Source organism: Lissotriton vulgaris, chromosome 1_1 (genome assembly GCF_964263255.1).
Source record: "Lissotriton vulgaris chromosome 1_1, aLisVul1.2, whole genome shotgun sequence".
Classification (NCBI taxonomy): domain Eukaryota; kingdom Metazoa; phylum Chordata; class Amphibia; order Caudata; family Salamandridae; genus Lissotriton; species Lissotriton vulgaris.
In genome coordinates, this window is record NC_141685.1 from 1,808,391,247 (window position 1) to 1,808,410,834 (window position 19,588).

The 19,588-nt window shown below is 43.1% G+C and overlaps 1 protein-coding gene across 1 annotated transcript in view; it reads left to right on the forward strand.

The window, feature by feature from the left end:
* Positions 1-19,588, forward strand: part of SPIC (Spi-C transcription factor) — a 90,506-nt gene that overhangs the window by 37,439 nt on the left and 33,479 nt on the right. The window contains exon 3 of the mRNA XM_086938097.1: positions 4,714-4,807. Coding sequence (XP_086794223.1) covers positions 4,714-4,807 — 94 coding nt within the window. The remainder of the gene's footprint in view (positions 1-4,713; positions 4,808-19,588) is intronic.

Below are 19,588 nucleotides of genomic sequence, written 5' to 3' on the forward strand. Positions count from 1 at the left end.
GACAGAAACATGTGCGAATCACTCCTGGTGGGAATTCACATTGACATTCGGGGTGGTCAATGCCGTTCTCTGTCTATTTTGACACCCCCTGGCCGGCTATGGGAAACAATTGAGTTGATTCCGGTTATTTCTTATAAAGGGCTGTCTCTCTGTTGGTACATGCTGTGTAATGTTAGTTGAGTTGTGATTTGTATCTAACAAGTATATTTTTTAGTTTTTCTTTTTTAAATGTCTTTACGTACATGATCTACCTATCAAAAAGTAATATTCAACATCCATTATGAGCGATTTGTAAGTGGTCATATGTACCACGGATGGTACTTTCGCTAGTAAACAATTTAATGATTAACAGCTTTGTACAAAATAAAAAATGTGACAGTTTCATATGCTATTTGTGAGGTTTGCCACTCAACATTTTTATTATTTTTTAAAATCTTTATTTAGTGAATTTTCCCAAATAGAGCACAGAAAAGAGAAAACAATACGACAAGACATTCAGCATTATATTAACAAAACATGATCAAGACTTGACTCAGTTATACAGAGGAATTATACGACAAGCTCGTAGGAATAGCAATTGACAAGCATTGAATAATAAAAGGATAAACAATAATGAGGAGAGCATAAGGGGAGGTGGATTCAGGCCTAAGCATTGGGGTATTGACTAGTGTGACATCATGAGGATGCAGCAGCAGGTGATTGAGGGGCTGAATCCGGGGTGGATTGGAGAGGCTGCCACATTTCTTTAGGTGAGGCACAGGGGGACAGTAATGCGGAATTGATCGCACTTGTTAGGTCGTGGTATATTAAACTCTGGAGCCAGGCTTTAGCAGTTGGACGTATTATGAGACCCCAGCGAAGTACAATCTCTATTTTCGCTAATAATAAAGCGATGGCAGTGAAGCTACAGAGGTTCTTTGGTATGGACGAGACGTTGCCCAGAAGCACCAAGAATGGGGAGGGGTCTTGGAACAGCGAGGTCATCTGAGAGAGAGTACCAAACACTGCGGACCAGAATGTAGCAATGATGGGGCAGGTTATACGTGGGAACTCTGCCCCCAGGAAATGGCACTTAGGGCAGAGGGATGACCTGGAAGGATCGAACTTGGAAAGCGACACTCAAAACTTTTACAATGAACCTCCAAAAGCTGAAAAAAGAATAAATAGCTTATTCAGGAAAAGGAGGAAAACTTCGCCAGCTTTAAGAAAAGCGTTAAAACCTGGCTTTTCAACAAATAAATATTGGTGGCCTCTGGTCGCTTTGCTTTCTGTGTTGCTGGTTTCTGAGTCCTGGCGCCGGGAAACCCTTTGTAGGTATCTGTGCGCATTACAAATGCAAATAAATAAATAAATAAATAAATTCAATTTTCTTTTAAAATATGTTTGGTGGAGAATCAACACTGCCTACAGTTGATTGCATGGTATAACTTACTAAATATTGTATTGTCATTGTCTATGTAACAAGGGCAATGCGTAAGAAGAGCTGGTGGAACCAGATTTCAAGAGGCTTTTCTCTTTCATAAAGTCATAAGTGTATTGTGGCCACCATTGACACGGGTTGTTTGCTGACCGGCAGTGTGTGTGAGTAAGAGCTTATAGTTTTTCTTGTATTTTACAAAGGTTTGTCTGCTATTCCCTTATGCATAATACCCATGGGCCAGGTTCGAAATGTTGTCACTTTGTGTGCAGTGATCTAAAGTGTAATAACATCTAGGTTTTATTTTTTTTCATATACAATGCATATTTCAAACGTGCAGTATATTGCTTCAGCGCTATGATGAACAGAACACAAAAATATTAAGGTGAAAGGCCTTTGTAGAACCCAAAATGAAAATATTCACAAGAAGCATTTATCGTGTGATTCTTGATCATGACGTATATGCTGTCAGTCCAGAATTATTTGCTAGTATAGGCCACTGTGGTGTGGAAAGGGGCGGGTTCAACAGAATATGGTTCTACAACATTATGTCTGCCACTTAGAGAAAACACTTAATCTGAGACGCCCATTATGATCATGTGCAGAAAGCTGTGATTGGTTAGACTATTGATGGTGTCAAAAATATTTTTTAATATTTATTGCATTTCTAAATCAATTGATGGGCAGCTTTGTATGCTTTTCTTCAGGCTGATAAATGCTTTACTTGAACTCGTTTAAGAGTGCACTGAATATCGAGCAATTGACTTTGATTCCTAAATCTTACATGTTCTAAAGGTGAAATTGACCCACATGTCAGCAGTGCTCTGATTCCTGATCAAGCACCAAGGGCCCGATGTAGGTAAATCCCATTTACCGATTTAGAAATACCGAATCTTACCGATTCGGTATTTCAAAATCGGTAAATGGGATGTAGGTCCCAACATCTGGATTCGTTACCGAATCCTTAACAATTCTTTAATTACCGATTCGGTAAATACCGAATCGGTAATGCCCATTCATTCCTATGGGCTTTGAAGCCCATAGGAATGATTAGGCATTACCGATTCGGTATTTACCGAATCGGTAATTAAAGAATTCACAAGGGCGCAGGGGGTGTCTCTTTGACACCCTCTAGCACCCCCAAAATGGGCATGTGTGCAATGTGGCACACAGACATGCCCTAAGGGCACGTCTGTCTGTCACATGGCACATGTGTACATGCACAGATGTGCATGTACACAGGAATCGGTATTTTACCATGGATTTGTATTCCATGGTAAAATACCGATTCTGTAAGCCATGTGCCAAAGGTAAATTTTCTACCTACATTGCTTTTTCGGTAATTTTAACGAATCGGTAAATATTATCGAATCGGTAATTATTTTACCGATTCGGTACATATTACCGAATCGGTAAATATACCGATTCGGTAATGATACCGATTCGGTAAAATTAACGAAAATGTGCCCCTACATCTCGGTAGCCCTTTACCGATCGGAAACGGCCGAAAATCGGTATTTTCGGCCGCTTCGGATCGGTAAAGGGCTACCTACATCGGGCCCCAAGTTCCTTTCACCACTGCTTAATTTTTTTATATGGGGCTAAAGTCATGCGCAAAGTTTGTTGAGCGTCAGTTGGCCAAAAGGCCGGGAATTGCGAAAGTGACGTCACGCAACCTGTGAAATCACGAGGCTGACCCCTTGTTGCAACCTGTAAGGCTCAGTAGGCACTTATTTAACGCTAAAGGGGCCTCTTGAAGCCCTGTTTACACTATATTCCTGCCTTCATCGTGGCTGATACTAAGGAGCATATTTACAACAGCAGAGAGATGTGTGGTGTTAAGCAAACATTGCTAACCGCACACTTCTCCATTCTGAAAATGCAGGGATGTACCATATTCACAAGAATGCGACATACCCCTGCACTTCACCTAGCGCTAGCGCTGAGTTCAGCTACCTAGCACAAACGCAGGCTTCCTTGCACCATCGTGCAAGGGTGTCTGCTTTAGGGGGAAGATTGTTTATGTGCAGGAAGGTCCCCCATCCTGCTCATAAACAATCTTTAAATGCCGTTTTGTAACTTCTATGTGTGCAGCTTAATGCAGCACACATGGAAGTAGTAAAATTGCATTTTTAAAAGTGTTTGTTTATGTGCAGGAATGGGGACCTTCCTGCACATACACTATCATAGGCAATTTGCTGTTTCTATGTGTACTGCACAAGGCAGCACACATGGAAACAGCAAAAACGAGGAGAAATAAAGCATTTCTCCTCATTTCGAAAGTTTTCCCTGGTCTTAATGTTGCCGCTGCCTCCTATTCACGCTGCCCTCGTAAATTTGGAGCAGTGTCAAAATCAATGGGTGTTGCGGTGGAACGCCCACCGCAAGACCCATTGCACTCCCCTTTCACGCTAAATACAGCGTGAAAGGATGCCTTATTCACAAGGCAGTGTTAAGCCACGTTAAGTGGCTTAATGCTGCCTTGTAAATAAGGCGAGGCACCTATTGCCATTACAACGTCACTGAAAGTGATGTTGTGGTGGTGACAGGGGCTTGTAAATATGCCCCTAAGAGTAAAAGGGCAGCACCATAGGGGCCAAATGGCAAGTCATTGGTAGCAACAATAACCACAGTTATCCCTAGATCACGTCCAGAGTGCTTCCTACAGTTTTTTGTTTCAGGGCTATGCATTCGTGGGTTGTTAGCAGGATGAGATGGGTTGAAGGAAAGAAGTAGTGTGGGCCAAAGATATTTATGAGAAGGTTTTGCTCCCAGCCATGTTAGAAATCACAAAGTCTGTCCCATAGTACAGTAAAGTAAAGGTATGTTCTGTAGTCAGTTGCCTTGACTTAAAGTGATCAATTTTATGTCATTAGATGTTCTAAGGGAGTAAATTTAATTTATATGCAAGTCCGGTAGATTTCTAACAAAGATGTGAAGAAAATGTGCATTGAAGCAGGCCTTGACTGGGGTCCTACCTGCAGCACCACACCAGGTTCATCATGTTATTCCCCATCCGAGGCCTGAAATTCCCCATCCCAGGCCTGAAATTCCTCATCCCAGGCCTGAAAACCTGGAATATCTGGTAACTGGAGTGCAGATACCAGTTGGAACAAGTTTCTCCCTCTGTATCTCCGCATCTAGTTATCAGACCACTCAGAACGTGGGACTTAATGTAAGCTTTGACGTTGTTTGGGGAGGCAGCCTAAGAATAAGGCAATATACCATTACAGCCTTTCTTGCTTATTTAAGACAATTTTTGCATCACAGAGTCTTCTAAACCTTTCATTCTCTAGAGCTTTCCTGACCAAGACACAATAGGACAAGCTTTTCAGGACGCCTTCGAAGTTTTACAGCAGCAGCCAAACTTTGGACTTCTCTATCCGCCAGGTAAGGAATTATTATTATTGTGTCAGGTCTGTTGAATTACTTGTTCATAATCCCAAACATGCAATGTATGTTAGTCCATTCGGTGTAAGTACATTTATTATTGCTTGGTTAATCAAAACCACTCCAAACATTAAAAATAATATATAAAACAACGTACTAACACAATACAACTTCAGTTAAAAAACAAGATGTCACAAAATGCACAAAATGCACAAACGAAAAAAATGCATGCTGACACATTGTTGAAGCTAAAATACTTGCTGTCGGGATCAGTTCATTAGCCGGGGTATGCAAAGACGCGAAAGTGAATGTGCACAGGCATCAGGTAGGAAGCAGCGTCAAGTGTAAAAAGATAAAGTACATTGGTGAGGCAGGTCCCCAGTGCCTGCCAGTCCCCCATCAGAGGTAAGTTCTTCGAGAAGAGAGCAAGCAGACATGTAAGGTGGTGGCTGATTCCCAGTCTGTGTCAACTGCCTGGAGAGTTGATGACCCTGATGATTTTAAGGGGCATTCAAGAGATTCGATGCAGCTGGCTCTTTCCTTGACTCCTGGAATCGAAAAAGATATTGCACAGCTTCATAGGCTACTGTTCCCTTGCCGCAGGCACACCACCCCTCCTACTCACCCTCAACGTTGGTTTTAGCTGTCATTTTACTTTCTAACTTGTTTAGCTATCTCAAAAGGTGGCAACTTAGCTGCAAATCCTCCAGGGCAATGCAAGACATGACCGCCTGTCTGCGTGATCAAGTTCCTCTTTGTTTGAGAAGGGCGCGAAGCATCGCCCCACCACGCTCACCCATTCATTCTTTGCAGATGTACAGTAAATGATGCATATCTTCTCTCCATGCTCTGCACGAACGACAGCTGGGCTGGGCTGGGTGGTGTGTCCAGGTCGGTAGATGAACTAACAAGGGCAATATGGCAAGACGATGGTGCAGGTACTCCTCTTTGACTGCTTTGGTGAACCCTGTATGGAAGTAGGGTTGCGATGTTGTTGTGACATAGCTCTGCAATACAAACCAGCCATGGGCTCTGGCTGCCAATGTTGCCTCCTCCTCCATTAATGAGATCTGTTTGATGGTGTTATTTACCAGGTTTTTAAAGCTGGCATGGGTTGTAGACAGTTCCCATTTCCCCTTAGGCCCGGTTGTTTTATTGACCCCCAGAGGTAGGCCTTGCAGGGGAGTTATCCCTGGTTTTCAAGGTATTCCTCCAGAGGTGAGCATTCAAGGTGTTCGGTTGTGCACTCTTGACCTTCAGTTAATGTATGTGCCCCTTCTGGCAAGTGGCTCTTTCTGTAGGCCGAACTCGAGCCGCTTCTGCACTGATGCAGTGAATTTGGGGAGGCAGATTAACATTCTATCAAAGGTGATTTGAAAGTACCAACCCTCCCAGCTTGGAGGCTTGGAAACTGCAGCAGTTCAGTCTTGGTGTAAAATCAACCATGAATACATTGAATAAAGTGGGGATTAGGACACAGCTCTGCTTCACACCTTTGGTGGTTCTAGAAAGGAGGGTGCCTGCCACCCCCAACTTTACTTCTACCCAGGTGTCTGTGTGCAACAGGACTAACTGTTTTAGAAGGGAAGGTGGAATATTTCAGTTCTTCAGTTTGCGCCACAGTTTGTCCTGATTTATATGTCCATTCAGTGACCATTCCTATATGCAACCCCATGCCACTCCTGCAGGGAAACATCCTTTTTCTCACATGCATTACTCCGCATGCCATTACCCCCCATTTTTTACACCGCAGAATCTTTTACAACACAAGGCTTTACACCGCAAACTATTACAACACATTCCCCAAAGTAACTCCCCTGTGGAGTTATAATAGTAAATTGCGTTGTAATGGGGAATGTGTTGTAATGGGTTGGGTTGTAAAGCCCAGCTTTGTAAAAGATTTTGTGGTGTAAAAACTGCAGGGTAATGGGAAGTTGAGTAAAAGTGTGCTAGGTGAAGTGTCCTATTCGCTCCTGGAGGATGCTATAAAGTTAAACCTCACATTAAGGCCTTTGACCACAGTTTTGCTCCTATTGAATGTTTACCTGACTAGAGAACAATACATTGTCTTAAGTGTACATAGAACGCAGAATACACAATTTTAAACATTTCATAGTTATGTTCACTAGACCCTCAATGTTTATACATTTGGACTTTTCGGGAGGAAATCTGGTGAATTATTCTCCCTGAGGGTTGTCTGTCAGAAAATAAAGTCCATAGAGATTGTCCTACAAAATATTGAAATTTTGAGTCCAGGATATCGACTACCACAGAACTGTAAAGGTGAACGCATTTGTATTGATTTACTATTCTTAACTTCTCATTGTTACACCTTAAACACTCACACATATATCTATATCTATATTTATACAAATAAATAAATATATATAGAAATATATATCACTTGCAAAAACTTTATGACATTATCAATGATGTCATAGAAAAATGAATGAGTGAAGTAATATGAGGGATTATTAGCAGTGCATGGCAAGGGTGTACGTTATAGTTAACAAGTAATACAGAACACCACATCCAGAATGGTCTTGAATTGCCCCCTGGAACTTCCTCCCTCCCCCTGCACAGACAACTGCATTGGCTGCCAATTCAAAAACGCGCCATGTTCAAGATCTGTTGCCTGTCCTTCAAGGCCCTACGAGGTGAGGGTCCAGCTTATCTTAGGGACAAACTTTAAAGCACGCAAGCGAGTGTAACCTAAAATCAAATGCTCTTGCCCTCCTGAACATTCCCCAGATACCTAAATTAACAAGAAGGGGAGAGAGAGATTAAAAGTGGATTCGTTCTCCCTGGTCAATAGTTAATAAACAAAAGGAATCCACTGAGGGAGGGTTTCCCTACTCAGGTTGGGAACACCCTGTGTTGTAAAATACCCCTCACACACCAAAATGACCCTTGGTGTCATGCTTCATCATTGGGGTCATCGCACCCCTCTACGGGATGCGGCGTGCTTCAACCAGCGACTACGCGGGAGCACTTATTTAGACTATGTGAGGTGTGTGTGAAGGAATTATTATGTGCGTGAGTAGTGAGGTTATAAGGCGAGTGAGGTTTAAAAAGGGCCTGGCTCGTGGGGTAAAAAACAATTTTAATCTGCCCCCGGGCTGGCGCTATTAAAAAGGTGCAGTCAATGGAGGTGTAATATGCAAGACTATGTGCACTACCTCCCATGTGTGTGTGTCGACATGTTTCGGAGACTAAGCTCCTTCTTCAGGACAGGGTACACAAATCCCCACCTTACTCACGTATCTCTACTTAAAACATGTATTTATATACAAAAGTGCAAACTAGTGCAGGTCCTAATATGTACCTCCAAGATGAGAAAGTCGCAGATTGTCAACCTGTAAAGGAAGGGGACAAAAAATATTTTCTGGTGGTCCGCTCCTTTAAATAAAACACTAGGCGCAGTGACCTGTGGAAAAATATACAATCATTGTGTGGGCTCCGATCACTAGACAGAAATGTCATTCTATTTGTGATTTCGTGCCTGGCGTGAAAAAGGACATATACAAGACATACAATACACTCAACATGAAACACACACTCTAAGAACGAATTCTTTGTCCATTCCGTTTATGGTGATAATAATATTCAGGGTTCAGAAAAAGTGAGAGGAAAAGGAAATGAAATGGCATACTGTTATTAGTCAAATCCAATGCCTCATGAGCCTCAGGAACGTAGGGGTTAACGTGCAGATTCGCTACCTGTAAAAGGATGCATAATTGAAGTTTTCTTTGGTACCCATATACTCGTTGCGGTTTTCACCTTAGTTCGTAAAGCATACTCACGAAGTCTAGGAGACACTGCTGCATGACTACCCCTTACGTGGCTCCGCTAAGAGTGCGGTGGTTCCCGTGGCTTTGTCGATTTTGTACTGCCATTAATTGGTAATTATTCCCCTTGATTGACCGGATATGCCCAAACATGGGTTTTCCGGTTCATCTCCGTTAGCTGGCAGTCAGGTGTGCGTGTTTTTGCAGAGGTGTTCCGCGCATGCGCCCTTTCAGTGTTGGACGTTCTTACTTACTGCGCATGGCTTTTAGCGAGACGCTACTTCCCGGTCGTGCGCATTTGCTGTTTAGAGCGCAAGGATACTGTTGGGACACATCTGTCTGTTCAAGCTCGCATATATAAGCATTTTTAAATACAGAGGAAGGTCCAATCATAATGAAATAATGCGCACACAAGTTTGTGCTCGAAGGTATCTTATGGTAAATTAAAAAGTAAATTAAAGCACATGTTTTCTAACATACCAGGTTTTATGATGTTGTCATTTGAGGGGCATTTGCAGTTTATCATGGTTATTTTAGTTTGTTGTGGGATCCTATCCATGATGACGCCCTTGAAAGGCCATTGTTACATTAGGGCTTACAGAGTATGTACTTTAAATCGTTACAGAGGTGAAGTACACAGTATAGGCGGATGATCATGGGAAAAACGGAATGTGGTATTTCTGGTTTATGTCAGTTGTCCCCATGGGGTCTCATCATTTAGGCCTGTAACGTGGGTCCCCAGACGGAACACCCATTGTTGTTCTTTTTCGAGTAGACCAGATTCTGATGGTAATTGTTCAATGACTGTCCAACAGATATCGTTAACACAATGTTGAGCTTCCAGAAAGTGTGTAGCCATTTTGGTTGTGCTCTTCTTGCACCGTATGTTGCTCTTATGTTGACTTAGCCATGTTTTCACTGCTCTTGTGGTCATGCCTATATATTCTAGGCCGCAGGGGCAAGTGATCATGTACATTACATTGCGACTATTACAGTTGGTCATTGTGCACTGTTCCCACTTAGTTCCATTGTTGAATGTCAATTGTTTGCTCTTTTTTGTTAAATGGCAGCTGGCACAGTTTCCGCATGGGAAATGGCCTTGTATTCCATGTTTTGAAAGTGACACTGGTAAGTCTGGTTTTGGGTGGGTGTGGACCAGCATGTCCTTAAGATTCCTCCCTCTTCTGTGAGCGAATAGTGGTTTTTCAAAACCTAGTGTTCCACTAGACAGAATGCCCCATCTTTTATTGATTATCTTTGATATTTCGTTGGAATGTGTATTGTATGTAGTCACACATATTGGTCTTGTTTGCTCTGAATTGGGTTGTGTTCTATTTTCCAACAGTGCGTCTCTATTGTTGTTTCTGGCCCTTTTCATGGCAGTATTTATGATCCTGTCTGGGTATTTCCTCTTCTGTAACTTGATTTTGAGGTCATTTGCCTGGGATTTATAGGCGACTAGGTCAGTGCAGTTTCTCCTTAGGCAAAGAAACTGGCCGTAGGGTAAGTTCACCTGAAGATGTCGGGGATGGAAGCTGTCGAACCTTAACAAGCAGTTCCTTGCTATGGGCTTAAAGTGGGTCGTCGATTTGAGGACTCCCTCTTCATGGTAAATATTCAGGTCTAAAAGGACAAGTGTGTCTTTTGACACTATGTGCGTGAATTTCAGGTAAGCGTTCTGGGTATTTAACCATGACATGAATTGTGTAACTGATTCCAGATCACCTTGCCAAATGACAAAAACATCGTCGATGTATCTCTTCCAAGTAATAATGTGTTGTCTAAAGGGAATTTGGTCGTGGATAATCTTGCTTGTCTCCAAGTGGTGTACATAGAGTCCCGCTAGACTTGTAGCGAAGGTGCTCCCCATGCTTGTACCATGGCTTTGGAGATAGATTGTTGTCTTGTATTCGAAGAAGTTCTTTGTGAGTGCTAGTGCTATGCATTCCAGCACTACTCCTCTGGGTATTTGATATTGCCAATTGGTGCTGTACAGAACTTCTTCAATGATGGCTAACGTTTCGTCATGTGGCAAGCTAGTGTACAAGCTTTCCACATCCAGACTGAGCAAGAGCTGAGTGTCTGGGTTGAAAGTTGCATTTTGTAGTAATTGTAAGACTGCCTTCGTATCTTTGAGATAGGTGTCCGTGGTTTGCACTGGTGGTCGGAGGATGGCATTGGCAAACCTTGATAGGGGTTCAAGTATTGACCCTATGCCAGAGACAATCGGTCTTCCGGGTGGGTTGTGCATGTTTTTATGTATTTTAGGAATACAATAGAAGTATGGTGTTTTAGGTGACTTTTGTGTTAAGAACTCTGCTTCTTTTGTTGTTAGCCAGTCGTGTGTCAGTGCCTCCTCCACCATCCCTCCTATAGGGATCCTGATTGGTTCTGTTGGGTCCTCTTGTAGGACTTGGTAATTGTGTCTGTCGCAGAGTAACCTTGAGAACTCCTGCTCATATGCTGTCGTTGTTTGTATCACTATTGCTCCCCCTTTGTCGGCGAGCTTAATGGTGATATCTTTGTTGGCACCCAGTGTCCGTATAGCTTCCTGTTCCTCTTTGCTGGTGCTCTGGAAACAGTTTTTTTGGGAAGCGGTTAGTGTCTTTAAGTCGGTCATTATAGCTTTCTCGAAGGCTAAGACCTCGACAGGTAATAAGTTATCAGGGGCGTAAATGTTGATTTGGACCTTAGTCCTGTGTCGGTTCTTTGGACAGGTTCTTTGTCCTTGAAGAAGGTTTTGAGTTTGATTTTCTGTATAAAATCTTGCATTTCCATATGCAGTTTAAAGGAATCAATTTTGTTGGTTGGAACATAGCCTAGGCCTTTGTTAAGGACAGCTTTTTCGGTCGGGGTTAGTACCCGGGGTGTGATGTTAACCACTAGGTCCCCCTCTTGCTGGTCGACGGTTGGTTCTGGAGTGCCCCCGTCATGCTCGGTGTGTTCATTCTGGGATCTTCCTGATTGTGGTCTTGCCATGTTACTGTGTTGCCCTTTCTGTTCCTGCCTCGGCGGGGTCCCGGGCGTGTCCCAAAAAAAGGCTGAGGGTCAAAATAGCACGATTCAAAATCAGGGCCCCATTGCTGGAACATTGGTCCGGTCTGTGGTGGACCATAGTGGTATGGTGGAAAAGGTCCTGGGTATTGGGAGTATTGGGGTTGTGCTTGATAGCCCCGCCATCCTCGTTGTCTTGGGTATTGCTGTCCCTGCCGTCTGTAATTACCTCTGAAGGGTTTTTGTCTTTGATTGCCACTTGAATTAGACTCACTATCTGAGCATTCACTATCATTGTCGCTGTTATTATTTCTTGATAGATATCCCACCTTCGTGTAGGGGTAGGCCCCTTCTGGGGTAAATTTTTCTTTGTCCTTTTTGAGTTTGTTAAATTTGCTTTGCTTCAATGAGAACTCAAACTCGCTCATTTGTTGGTTGAGTTCATCTAATCTTTTTTTGATTTCAGCAGGTTTTTGGTATGTTTTTAGTTGCACCTCTTTTTCCTGTATCTCGATTTTGAGTTCTTGTGCTAATCTCGTGGCTGTTTTCACTATAAGCACTAGCCAGTCGCGTGTGCAGTGCCACGAGATTAATGACCATTTTTTAAACTGCATATCTTTTTGGAAGATAAAGGGTTCGTTTTTCACCAGTAGTGCCTGTGGTGCTATCTTACTTATTAAGTATTCTGTCATGAGTAATCCGTGTAAGGCTGTTTTTACTTGGGTTTTACGTAGGTTAGTTAATTCATCCCAGTCTGCTATGCTGGGTCCTGGTTCAGTGCTGCTTAAACCCTCAAATGGGTTAACTGCTGTTAAGATTCGATCAATCTCGTCTTCCCCGAAAGTGAGGCCATGTTCATACTCCATGATGTGAATATTTATGTGAGCGCGTGTTTATGTGAGTGATCGGTGTATGTCAAAAAATATATATAACTCCCGCAGCTGCACTCTGCCTGAATAACTAAATTAACAAGGAGGGGAGAGAGAGATTAAAGGTGGATTCGTTCTCCCTGGTCAATAGTTATTAAACAAAAGGAATCCACTGAGGGAGGGTTTCCCTACTCAGGTTGGGAACACCCTGTGTTGTAAAATACCCCTCACACACCAAAAGGACCCTTGGTGTCATGCTTCATCATTGGGGTCTTCGCACCCCTCTATGGGATGCGGCGTGCTTCAACCAGCGACTACGCGGGAGCAATTATTTAGACTATGTGAAGGAATGATTATGTGCGTGTGTAGTGAGGTTATACGGCGAGTGAGGTTTAAAAATGGCCTGGCTCGTGGGGTAAAAAACAATTTTATTCTGCCCCCGGGCTGGCGCTATTAAAAACGTGCCATCAATGGAGGTGTAATATGCAAGACTATGTGCATTACCTCCCATGTGTGTGTTTCGACATGTTTCTGAGACTAAGCTCCTTCTTCAGGACAGGGTACACAAATCCCCACCTTACTCACGTATCTCTACTTAAAACATGTATTTATTTACAAAAGTGCAAACTAGTGCAGGTCCTAAGATGTACCTACAAGATGAGTGCCTGGTCACACTAGGCGCAGTGAGGAACTTAAAAGAAAGGGGTTACCCTAACAAATTGATGAAAAATTATTTTAAACGTACACGTTTCTATAATAGAGACAGTTTGTTAGATCAAAGTAAAAACCGATCAAATCCTAAGATGGATAGAATACCTTTTGTGACCCAATACTCACATGTTAATAATCAGATAAAAAATATAGTCAACAGGAATTGGCTAATTTTAAATTTTAACTCAGAAAACAAGCTTAGTAAACCCCTCTTCTCCTTCCGGAGAAATAAAACCCTGAGGAATTGTCTCGTTCATACGTACAAACCCCAGAAAGAGACACAGCTTGCATTGACAGGAACTATGGCATCAGGCAATTACAAGTGCGGGAATTGTTCCATTTGTTCCCACTGTATTGTTAACAACAGTTTTGAATACAATGGTAAAAAGTTAACCCCAAATACGTTCAACAACTGTCGAAGCCAGAATGTAGTCTGCCTGCTTGTGTGCCCCTGCAACTTAGGTTATGTATGGGAGACAAGCAGAGAATTACGTATGCGTTTTCTGGAACATAAATCGGCAATCCGCACTAACAAGTGCAATGCGCCCTTGACCGATCATTTCAGAGAATTGAAGCACTTCTGTGAAGACTTGAGATGGTTCATTTTGGAAAAAATTAGAACTACTAGGCGAGGAGGAGATATTGATAAAATGAGGAAAACACGAGAACAATGGTACTTTTGCCATCTGAATACCATTCTTAAAGGGTTGAACACCAGAGAAGATTGGGCAAAGTGCATTTAGCGCATGCTGTACCTAGGAAGGTCTCCTATAACAAACCAATCTTATAACAACATCTCTTTCAAAGTGAAGCAGGTTGCTTCCATATGTTACAATTTCTCCCTCCATCTGTGACTACCCAGTGTGGATCCACTAAGTTGGGTTCCGGTTACCCTTGTATCCTTCCCCTGTTCGAAACACGGGGCTTCTCTCCAGATGTTGAGAGATACGAGATTTTTTCTCCTTTACATCTTCGGAAATGTACCAATGCATAATTGAGAGATTTTGCATTGGAAGCCGGGTTACTAATCGTACGGTGATATTGCTGTTTCCTTCAAATTATAACCTAATGCGTGAGTTTTAATTCACTATGACCATTGATCTTATATTTTTTGCTTTTAGAATATTTGTCACTTTACTTGGTGGAAATATTAACCAGCCAACAGCATGCTGTACCGTCTTGGAAACTTTGACTATTACCATTTAACATGGGTTCTTAGTTTGGCGAATCGCGCTGCACCGACAACGCTGATAGCGTTCGGATGTAGCTACAAAGGAACGCCTCATAGCGGACGAGATAGGGAACTTTGTCAGGCAAGCTTGTGATGACTCTCCCTATGTAAATAATCAGCTCTTGGTATAACCAATTCGGATAGGTCCACTACTTAACCAATCCGAACCTGGGAGACGGATATTTAAACCAGGCGTGTTTGTTGCATTATCGTTACACGCCACAGAAAACATAGAAGCTGGGCGCCAAGATCAAATCAAAAAGGTAAGCCGAAATTAGGCATAGCGCAAATAATTTTTTAACATTAGATTAAAGCTAGTGCACATTGACTATGAGAACAGTCTTGTCTCACACGGCATACCGCTTTTTCATTAATAGCGGTCGATCTCTGCAACGAGTGTCAGAGAAGGAATAGGGCTGCGCCCTCTACAGTTGAAATAGGAGCAATACTCACGGCTCGACTCAACAGCTAAAGTCACCCTCCCACAGCCATTGATATAGGTATGACTGTCTCTATTTTTATAGTGTCACCATAGATAGACTGTTCAGGCGCATGGCAACAGTAACAGTTTTAGACTGATTTCGTTCATCATATATCTATTTACAGATTATCCCTTGGCTCATTATAAATATAATGAGACGTTCTTAACCGTTCCGTGCATGGCGATGCTATTTTAAATTAACCAGATGCAACATCCTCGACCCTATTAAGGTATACATCCATGATTTTCAATTTTAACAGTTACAGGTGGACAGATGTACAGACTATACATTATGTTTGGTTTTTCCCCTTATGTCCTGTACCTCAGGTCAGATACCCCAATTCTGTGCATTGCGCCATATACCTGTAGATAGAGGGACGCAGTTTGGGAACCCATTCATTACTGTTCACACAAGGGTAAGATACATTCCCCTAATATTAGATGATTGATCCAAAACAGCATGTCCAAGAACACCTTTCCCTTACCGATAGAGGTTGGTTCTAATACTTTAGTAGTTATCTCCAGAATTAGTGTTAACATGACTCATTTAGTTATGACTAGTAGGCTCCAACTGTATGTTGTCCCAAGCCAGTGTAAACACTCCATATATAGGCAGAGGCGTAGCTAGAGCTTGTGGCGCCCGGGGCTATCCCTCAGATTGCCGCCCCTGATGAGGTGGCGGAAGGGTACTAGGGAAAAAAGACCGAGAGACACATAGTATTGCCACTTATAGTTACCTCGATCATGCAAGTTACATGCACATACATGACACGGTCCAAGGCTACACAGTTAAATACACCGGTGACCAGCAGTACAAAGGAGAACACACAGACTGCCACCCTGCAGGATTACAGGAAGGGCCTAAAAACATGGTTATTCGATTAACGTCCCTCATCAGCAGCTCAGCCCCCAGTGCCTAGATAACCTCACAGGTGATAAGCAGCGCTGTGCAAATCCTGTTTGTTTGATTGATTGACACCAGATTTCCACACATCGTTTGTGCGCTATATTTTATCTGTAAAACTGTATGTCTTCGCAAGTTAGAAATTACCAGCATTCGCAGGGTTCTATACTTTATGGAATGTTCTCTGACACCCCACTGTACAACCGACAGCCATGTCTATGTTTCTGCAGTTGCAGGGCAATGCATGCAATGTTCAGCTCATGGTTTGTGCACGTGGAGGGGTGCAGCTGGCACCAGAAGTACGTCGAACAGCAGGCCGGATATAAAGGAAGCATAGCTGCCATGGTTTCAGATTGCTAAGTGTGACATTTTTATAATGTCAGCGTAACTATGAGTGACATTTCAACAACTATGAGTGACACTTTTTTCGCTAGGATTTGCTGCATATAAAGGAAGGCAAACCTGGAAAGTACACCAGACCTCCGTCCCTGCATTTCCAAATGGGAACATTTTCTATGCCACCTGTTTTCATTGAAGGGGCAGGGTCTACTTTAAAAAATGTTTCCCATTTTGGAAGACATCCAAGGAGGGACATGCATTGGTCGTCCGAACAACTGCCTGCTCCCCTCTATGCCACTGACACAGTTCCGAAGTGGGAAGCCTACCCAGCTGATGAGGGGTGAAACCCCGAAACCGGTCCTAGGATGCTTGTTTCCAGTACCGGGAAGACCTGGCCTGGTAGTTCGGGCTGCACTGTTCCCATGAGGCACAGGGTCAAGACTGATTTGCACATGGCTGGGTCTGCACTGGGGTGGCGAAGTGAGCTAAAGAACGAGGATGGATTCAACCCAGATCTGTGACTTGGGATTAGTGTCTGAAAAGTATCAGCGCTTCGTCCATCATTTCTTGTGTTTGCCCCAAGGTGACCGAAAGTGACAGTCTCTCCTCTGTGAACCAGTTACCATCCCGACTATAGAATCTTGTAAAAGAGCAATGGTTTGCGGCTGTAGTTGGAGTCACAAACCACTATAACATACCTTTCTGCTCTTAAATAAGAGGTTGAAGTCCCTTTCACTTCCTCTCCTATTTGCTATCAGGAACCTTTTGACAGGGTCACAAAAGTCCTTTTACAAGTCAAATACTTTTATGATACATTAAAGGGCTTTTGTACATTGTAAATAAGCCCTTTTGCTGCCGCAAACCCTGCAGTGGGTCTTTGTACATCTGGCCCTTAGTGATTCATTTCTAACAGTATTGGTGGTTTCAAATACAAGATTTTTGTACAATCAGATTAAGATTCATTTTAATAACAAGAAGTTACATATATAAGAAGCCCTTCAGTTTTTCTTACTAATATATAACTTGGGCAGTAATAATATATTTAAAGGTTTCACACCGCATTCATTCTGCCTCAGCCCTCTGACCAGTCAGCCATAGCTTCCAGGTCACCAGCCAATCACCACCGGTTAAACACCTCGTGAAGGTTGATGATTGGCTGGTCACCTGTACCCGTCTCTGTTATGAAACAACCAGCTCAGCAATTACTTCAGATCATTTTGATTTCAGCATATATATCAGATATTTCCTTCTACCAAATGACACTAAATCTGGTTTCCACAAAATGGCTCCTACCAACGTGTCCTTCAAAACTGCTTTCATGACAAATCTTTCACTATTCCTAAAAACACCCAAGTACTCAATATCTGACATCTAAAAAAATCCTTATCTCCGACAGTAATCCCTCCACCACCAACGTTCATGACTTTACCACTGCATATCTTATATATTCTTCTGTATATCTTGTGGAAGATTCCTGGCCACAAATGAGCGTGGAAGTTAGGCTGTGGAAGTAATTAAAAGGAGGAGCCGAGGGGGGCTGTGCGCTACAATGCGTGGGTGGGATTAAACGCCATGCACTAAAACTGGAGTGAGGGGGCTGGGGGGCGCGTGTGGAGCACGAGGAGCGGGGCGCGGGGCGCGGGACACTAGAAGAAGGGTGGACTGAACACACTCACCCATCACCCCATAAGCATCAGCTTACAGGGGCTCCGACAATCATTTATGATAAGTGCCCAGGGGCTCGGCCAGGGCCTCACGTTGGTTTGCGGCTGAAAGCTCTTCGATGCCTGGTCGGGGTTAAGAAGCGCTATATAAATGGACTGACAATCACAGTGTGCTGCGAGGCGCACGCAGTGCCTGGCGTCCCCTGCTCTCAGAAAGACAAGGCGTGCAGCCCGGAAGGACCCGCTTAAGAGGGCTGAGCTGGGGTGTCAGAGACAGATGGGGTTCAGTTCAGAGGCATCTCTGATGTCTCCCGCCTTTAGACAATATTCGAGGCAGAACATTTTATTTACGTTTTAAAAACGGCCTTTCGACGTGCACCGAGCAAGTGTCGCGCAGTTTAGAATTACTGAAAGTGCAGCACAAACCTTTGCGGGTGGCAGCTGACCCCCGCATGACTGCGAGACGTAACTCGTCCCTGCCTTAGCCAGTGCCTCTGTGCGTGGAATTGCCCGGCAGCCCGGGAGAGACAGAGACTGCATGCTCTGACCTCGCGCACGCACCACACTTGCGTGCAGCGTAGGTCACGTGAGTTTGCTTCAAACGGGGGCTGCGCGCGCGGCACTTGTGGCCCGTTGCGGCGGCCTTTAGAATTTATTTGGGGACAATGACTGACAAAGTGTCAGACAGTGATTGTCCCCAAAAAAATTATAAAAGCCACGGCAACGAGCCACCAGTGCCGCGCGGCCGCCGCCTTCAAAACAGTGCCGCCTGGGGCGGTCCGCCCCCCTCGCCCCCCCCCTAGCTACGTGGGTGTATATAGGCTCATTGTGTCCCAATTGGGCTTCTCCCTGAATCATAAATCATTCAAGATTTTTTCTTTAAAGACGTTTGGGGAATGTGTTATTTTCCGTAATTTCTGTGTTCCTTAATCTTTATATAAGAAAGGCTACATATAGGATGTTTTTAATCAAATGTAATTGGCCGTTAATAAATGTGGTATGTGAAAGAGATCTAGAGACTTTCCCTAACGTATTGTATATTTATTCTAGGGAAATTGTAATGACCCCATGGTTACGACAGACATTGTGTTAATTCTTGAGAAAGGTGGCCAAAATCTGGGAAATCCACCGAAACGCGTCAACGCTTTCTTGTCCTGTATAATTCAAGACTCTGTCATCGTTGTAGATACATTGATTATTTGAGTACACAACATCGATGCTAGAAACCAGGAGTCAGAATATACGATTAGTATTGTACAATTTCTATGTCTTACTGTTTCTGTCCTGGTGCACCAATTATGCGGGTCATAATTGAATGTTATGATTTGTTATGAAATGTTTTTATTTCGCTTCTAGCATTGTTTTGTCTAGTATCCACTGTATTTTATTGTATTTTATTGTATGTATACATAATAAATAGTGATCCTTTTTCTCGATTAGTTTGTGGATTTGTCATAAATCTTTTAATTTAGGTATAGATTGTTTACGCTATTTCTTTTAAGTTCAGCTCAAAGGAACTTCGCTTTCACCTGGTACATATTAGGACCTACACTAGTTTGCACTTTTGTAAATAAATACATGTTTTAGGTAGAGATACGTGAGTAAGGTGGGGATTTGTGTACCCTGTCCTGAAGAAGGAGCTTAGTCTCCGAAACATGTCGACACATACACATGGGAGGTAGTGCACATATTCTTGCATATTACACCTCCATTGACTGCACGTTTTTAATAGCGCCAGCCCGGGGGCAGAATAAAATTGTTTTTTTACCCCACGAACCAGGCCCTTTTTAAACCTCACTC